Consider the following 7,248-nt stretch of genomic DNA (forward strand, 5'->3'; position numbering starts at 1 on the left):
TATGCGATTCTCAGTCATTTATGCATTTCCACCATTATATCGATCCTCTACCATCTCATCACATCACATAAAATCTCAGTGACTATCAGATTCTCTTCTGATATAATTATGAGTAATCTCCAATATTTCTATACAGTCTGTGAATATTCTTCTCTCCAAGCAATAATTCAATTCTATCTATTCTTGTTGTAGTCCATGTGCGCACTAGTTATAAGTATAGCATGTCAAACATGGCAGGCCTATGTTGGCGCAATCTGTGACTGGATGTTGTTTCGAATCACGAGAATAGAATACATTCACTGAATTCCACTCTCTACTAATAGTCTGATATGATCAGTTTTTCAAAACATGAAAATATATTCAGTTAAGATAAGTGAAGGAAAATCCTCTTAGAGAAAAATTCTGAAAAGTTCCCGAAATAACCTTGTTTACAAGATTGAATTTTCTGGGTTTTAAGGTATGTGTGTTTATATGGAGTACCTTCCAAAAAAAAAACATTACCTTGAAGAATCTTAATTGTATTTGGGAATTGCAAGTATGATTATCATTCTTGTATAGTTCATAAGGTCAGGCGAATAGTTTTCTACTCTAATTTAGCATGTTCTTATCTTGGAAAACTTGTTTACAAACAGAAAATCCGTTCATAATAGAACATTCATTACTTAAAAATAGTAATTCAAAAGAATTCATATATTCCTCATTACATCTAAGATTTGCACAACAGAGCATGCTATTGAGAAGAAAATGATTCAAGTATTTTTTAGTCATAAATGGATGAACACAAAGAAATTCTTCATTTACATCCTACATGCTATTTCTGTTCGTTTTTCGAGAATTGCATAGTATTATGTGAATGCTTTCATAATATATGATCTATGATTGCCAAATTGTTCAATTAACTTGACAGATTGATAATAATTGATCTACTGGAATGAATTCTAATTAGATCAGTAATGATAGAAAATCGACTGAGAAAAACTCAAATATTAGATATAGGCTCAATAGGCTCAACCAGGCCCTAACCACTGACTCAGAACTCAAATTGATGATGCTTGGTGAGAGGTGGCATTTAAAATTCGATGCCTGACACCGAACAGTTTATTTCTGACTATCAAGTAACCCGTGCTCCGCAATGGTCTAATTAAAAATTTGAAAAACTGGAAACTTTGAAGAATTGAAAATAGACCTATAACCATCCGTTGAGTAGTTGAGACGTGATGATGCGTCATTCGTGAATTTCCCTTCCCCTACGTGTATAAGCCAATTCTCTTCTTTATTATATTACAGATTTCTCAAGTCTGACCCGAAGAACAATCAACTTTATGGAGTAAATCTCGCTTAATACTAAGTGCCGGTTGCACAAACGCCTGTTTAATTTTAACCGTGATTAGTTATTCCAAGAGAACCAATCAGAGAACCCTTCTTTTCAAAATAGCCTTCTCTGACTGGTTCTCGTGAATTTCAAGGCTTTTGTGCAACCGGGCTTAAAACCGCACATTTCTAAACAATCACCAAAATACATCGGTTCTGGAATGATTTGAGCATAGTTGCGTTTATATCACCAAAATCAATATTATTTAATTTTTTACTTTTGAGCAGAGAATTATAAATTCTGGAGGTTTTAGTCCCATTTGCAGATAATGCTGATGAGCTCATCCTTAGATTTTGTCAACTTGCATAAATTATAGGTTAATTCGACGAATTCAGTACCTATGAGAAATCCCAGAGAGATCGCAACAAAGATGTCCATGTAGAACTGGGAATTTCCCTCAACTCTACCAATATTCTACTGTATTCGGGATCTCCATGTAAATTGAGTTTCTGGAGGATAGATAATTCAAGTCAAGGTAGAGGATTCAACACTCATTAGCTGGAAGCTGGTCGAGTCAAGACCCGCCTCGTAGGCATCGAACGTCATGCTGTGCTCAATTGTAGAGCTCATCGGTACTATTATTTGTGCTCTTATATTAAGATAGAGATGGACATTCATCTCATATATACATAATGAAATAACGCATAAAATCATGTCAAAGATGTTGGAATTCTCTCTTAGCAGTTATTATCTTTCGGAGAGTTAGGATTAGTAAAATAATATTCATATTATTAAAGCTTGACGATCAAATCAATGAGACTAGCTATCAGGACCTATTGTTTGATTTTTGATTTGCTCTCCAATCATTTAAACGTGCATTCTCCTAGTAACCTTACCACGTAATACTGTAATACAAAATCAAATAAAATTGTATCAAATCAAAAAATAGAGCTGTTTCAGCTACAGTGCTCCCGGATCTCTTGCGGAATGATGTTTGCTTGGGAACAACTTCGCTAAACGGCATTTTATTAGTTTCAAAACCTCTCTCCAGTGGTTCAAAACTGTAAATCCATTCAGTTCTCACCATCATCATCATCATCATCATCAGGGATGATATACGCCAATACCGACGCACAAGCTTATCAACCTTATGCTTTATGTGGACATCATCTTCAGCAAAAATTGATTCAATTACGCTGTTTTACGTGTGAAATGAAATTCGTGTGCAACGTTTAGCTCGTGCGCAAGAAGCATAAATCCGAACTATAAAACAGGCTCAGCCGGTGATTGAACTCAAGGTGGTCCATTACATGCGGAACCATATAATTAGCCTGGGATAATTGGTGTGCAAATTCAATAATTCGTGTAATCTATCGAGGATTGCTGCAACATAAACCAGAAGCTTGTACGTAGGTGGTATTAAACCGAGGGATGTTTATGTATACTGGTAAGAGGTGACCTATTGATGATTAGACTTTTTACGTATGTGTAGTGATGCTCTACGTTAGCGTGTTGTGCTTGAATCCAAGCTGTTGGGACGCGGGGCGGTGTGATACTCCCTCAGGGCTTGATGGCCGACTGATGACTGACGTAGGTGTGTGTGTAACGAGTCACAATTTGTGTGAGTGTGTGTGCGGAAGGTAACTGACAGACGTTGCGTCTGCTGTAGCCGATACTTTCCAGGAATCAGGATGTGTTTGGTTAGTAAATTTCATATGCAAGCAACCGGGAAAACGTGCTCGCTTTCTTTGCTGCTTATATAGGATTCACCTATTCGCTTGACCATCATTCGTACGCCAAACGCCGAAGTGTCGTCGTGTAATCATCTATAATCAACCATTGTCTTGTGACCATCCGAAATTATCTACCGTTGGCTGATCATCTTACTTCCTTCGATCATCAATCATTTCGTAATCATCTATCTTTGTGTGATCACTTAGCGTTCTGTGACCAATCATACATACATCGATCACATATCTTCTTTACATATCAATCAACCAAGTTTATCTATCCATTCCTTCGTTCGCAACAATGTGTGCCAGTGCAAAGAGGAATATAAGTCTGATCATCTTGTTCACCATAGTGGGTCCAGTGGCCATTCTGTCTCACCCCGTCTACGAATCCGATTACCAGTTTGAACGCACCATGAACGAGCTCAATGGTTTTACGGTGTGCCCTTTCACCAGTCACAACGTCACAACTGGTGGAATTCCGGAAGTGGTGCCTGAATACAGGTGAGAAAAGTTTCTGAATTAGTGCATTCTCCATCACTGAATACAAAAATATCGATATTTCATTATAGAGTCAATTCACTTGATTATTGAATTGAATCATCTACTTTTTTAAAAAGATTCTGAATTTGCACTTCTCATCACCATCATAATGAATTCATCAATTTATTTCATCGGATGTTCTCTCAACTACTTTTATAATAGAGCCCTGACAAAAATAATCATATTATATTGTAGACTGTTCTAACGCTGAAACTGCAACTATTAACTGCATTTTGAGTTTGAATTTGTATTGGAATATAAACATAAATAAAATATCCATGAAGAGTAGTGGAGATTTGAATTGCGAGAGCTCACATGATCCATACAATAAAAAAATAGTAGAATATTTTTTGGAGTGTAGAATTCTTATTTGAATAAAAAGTGGTATTTAGGGTGAAAACTGATTTATTTCGCCTTAACTATTGATAAAAATATTTCAATTAAGTATTCTGGAAAAATATTCAACAAATAATAACACTTGAAATATATTCATTCATCAAAAAATAGATAATTTATTATTTTTCTAGATCTTGTGTCTTTAATAACATGCCTCAAATTGTGAAAGTCCTCGAGCTTTCTCATTGAATTTATATTATATTTTTCAAGTTGAGAATTGTATCTCAACAATGTTAATTATAGTATGTAGTGTAGACATAAGCTTCATAATCAAATTCCTCCGATTATTCCTCAACAATCAAATTCATAATTTTACCTTTTTATATTCTTCATTCAAAGCTTTCATAGATTTTAACTTATCGAGAAGCATATCAGTGGCTAGGATGAAGGCCAACACACTAACCAATAATTTGTATTCCATTTGAATAATCTGGAATCAAGTTCATTTGATTGCCCAATTCAATAGTTCAATGGTAGTTGGATAGGTTATTTGATTTCAAAGAAAATTTCATATGCAATTGAATCAAAAATATATTTATTATACCATTCTCATACTTACGGTACGGATTACTCCGTAGAAGAAATACACCATGTATCAAGTAATGTAGAATTGAACCACAAATATTCAATTAGAAATGATTAGACATGTAGTATTTCAGTATGTAAATGAAATAAAAGCTATGATTTACATTAGTATGGTTCATCTCCATCAAGTAGACTACGATAAATATTCGGATCTTTTAGACAGTTTCATGTGGAAACTGCAGAATGACAGTAGTGGCAGCATAGCAGCAGCTTAAGACTTTAAACTCTCCAGATTTGAGTTGAAGGCGGAGATCTGAAAGAAGATAACAATAGAAACTAATTATTAAATTGTGATTTTCTACCTAAAATTTCAATTTTATTCAAAATATAATAATAACTCTCAATCTCAATTTAATTATTCAAAATATAATTTTAATAAAAACAGTAGACATATACATTCAGAAATCCCTCTAGATTCAATGTTCAATGTAGATTTGAAAGAATATTCAAGAGCTCACATCAAACTTGCAGTATGAATGCATATCGTCGGTAGAGTTGGCCGACTCACTTCATCCTGCATAATTTCAAAGGAAAGAGGGAAAACTGAATGGGAAAACACTCAATCTACGTCTGAAAGGATACAAAGAACTAACTATTCATCGACTTTTAAATGCAGCATTCGTCTAATATGTATATCTTTAAAAAACATTCTCACTTGCATTACTCAATAGCATACTAGTTTTAGAATATAGTACAGATGACTCCATTTTTTGTGACACACTTTTCTCCAGTCTAAAAGTTTGACCAATAATGATGCTGAAATCTCATTTTGACCAACATTGAGGTAACACACTTGACTGACGATTAGATAATTGACCAGTTTGATGATGGAGCTGGAATGCTCTATCCTATGATAATAGTATTCAATTAATCAATTTTGATTCCATCACGAACTGCGATCATTAGAAAAAAGTTAATTAACAATGACTAACATTTTATCAATGCAGTATTCTAGCACTCTTTTAATTGATATCATATTGTTAAATTAAGTTGAAAAGTGTTATCCCTCATTATCAAGCTCATTGGAAGCTGGAGTTTGATTTTAGTTGAGGTTTAATCTCTTGATTGTTTTTCGACAGGTGTCAGACGAACAAGATGAGTGATAAGAACGACAACAGTGTTGGCAAATGCATGAAGGGTCGCGAATGTGTCCAGGGCACTTCAACAATCATGATTAAAATGGCGGACAGAGTAGACCCAGTCCCGAAGACCTTTTACACGGGTTGCTTTTGTGTCAGTCAGACCGTCTCATCCCCAAAACCAGCATCGAAGCCATCCATCTCGCAATAGTGATAAGAACATCAATCGTCTCAACTGACAGTACACTAGTATACACGGTTCCTGAAAAAAACTACCTAGTCAACCGGTAAACATAATCTAGAATTAAGAAAAATCTCTTCCATCAATTCATTATGCTTTCATTATTTATCTATGTAAAATTTACAATAATTCTCCAAAATTTATAAAATTCCCAATGTATAAGATATTGATAATGATGTAACAATCCGTATCTACTGTAAAACTTATACCCCCCTCTGTATGCACCCCTGAATAATAATTTCAAATATACATAGCAAATAGCTTTTGAAAGTATTGCCGGAAAAACTTATACGCTTAAGGAATACAATTCCTAAATTTCCTATATTATATTATTCACTGTCTAATGTAATAACTGTTTTTCAAATTGTATGCTCAAGCTTTAATAAGTAAGTATTTATGAACTGGAGCTGTGATTAGTGATTAATTAATAATGATTACGACTAGAGATTAGTAATTAATCTATTTTGTATATAAATAGTATTTCAATTGTACTTTAAATCTTGCTTCAGTCAAGTTTTTTCTACGTTTTTTTTTTTTTGTATTACTTAAAATATAATTGTTATATTAAAGAGTTTTCTCTCTTCATTCCCATTGTCCTTTTGAACACAGAGAATTCCTAGAGTATATCCATACTTTTTCACTGTTGAAATTAAACTTGAATTAAAAAAAAAAACTTTGAAGTGAAAATACACTTACTTTTGTAGTGACGATCGTTTCGAATCTTTACTATGAGAATCTCTACAAGATTCTCTTTACAGAGAATTCGTTATACATTCAAAACATTTCATAATATTCGAACATTTTATATATATTCTAAACAGTGATACACTCTAAACTCCTTCGTTCAACACTGAAGGAGTCCCAATATTGTCTACTCTGTAGTAACTTGAACAATATCCAGTATTTAATTATCGCTGACTTGTCAACAGAGCTGAGAGTTGTAAAGGTTCATTCCATCCATAATTCTACCTTACCTGGTTTTAACGTCCTCGAATCAGATTGGAGGATGCAGGAATACTGGGGAAAATTATGAAATTAATATTTGACTAGTTGGTACGGTATTCTACATCTAGGAATGGAAATTGATAACGTTCGTGGTTATAAAATATTTTATTGGTTGATATTGTACATCTAGAAATAGGAATTCAGAATATTCGTAGTTATTAAATATCTTATTGAGTGGTATTCTTCATCTAGAAATGGAAATCTATAATTTATACATAGTATAATATGGGTAGATGCATTAAATAGTGGGCAAAAAATGTTACACCTCACAGACTTTTTCTCTATAAATATAGTTATAATTGTATCATATCCATTCAGCATTTCTCAACTATTTGTGTAAAATTGTCTATCCATTAG

The 7,248-nt window shown here is 33.7% G+C and overlaps 1 protein-coding gene across 1 annotated transcript; it reads left to right on the forward strand.

Moving 5' to 3' along the window:
* The first annotated feature begins 1,492 nt into the window (after nt 1-1,492).
* Nucleotides 1,493-6,319, forward strand: LOC111053679. Its single transcript, XM_022340594.2, has 2 exons — nt 1,493-3,546; nt 5,646-6,319. The coding sequence occupies exons 1-2, from the start codon at nt 3,344-3,346 to the stop codon at nt 5,854-5,856; spliced, it is 414 nt and encodes a 137-aa protein (XP_022196286.2). The 5' UTR covers nt 1,493-3,343; the 3' UTR covers nt 5,857-6,319.
* The last annotated feature ends 929 nt before the right edge of the window (nt 6,320-7,248 follow it).

Source organism: Nilaparvata lugens, chromosome 5 (genome assembly GCF_014356525.2).
Source record: "Nilaparvata lugens isolate BPH chromosome 5, ASM1435652v1, whole genome shotgun sequence".
NCBI lineage: Eukaryota > Metazoa > Arthropoda > Insecta > Hemiptera > Delphacidae > Nilaparvata > Nilaparvata lugens.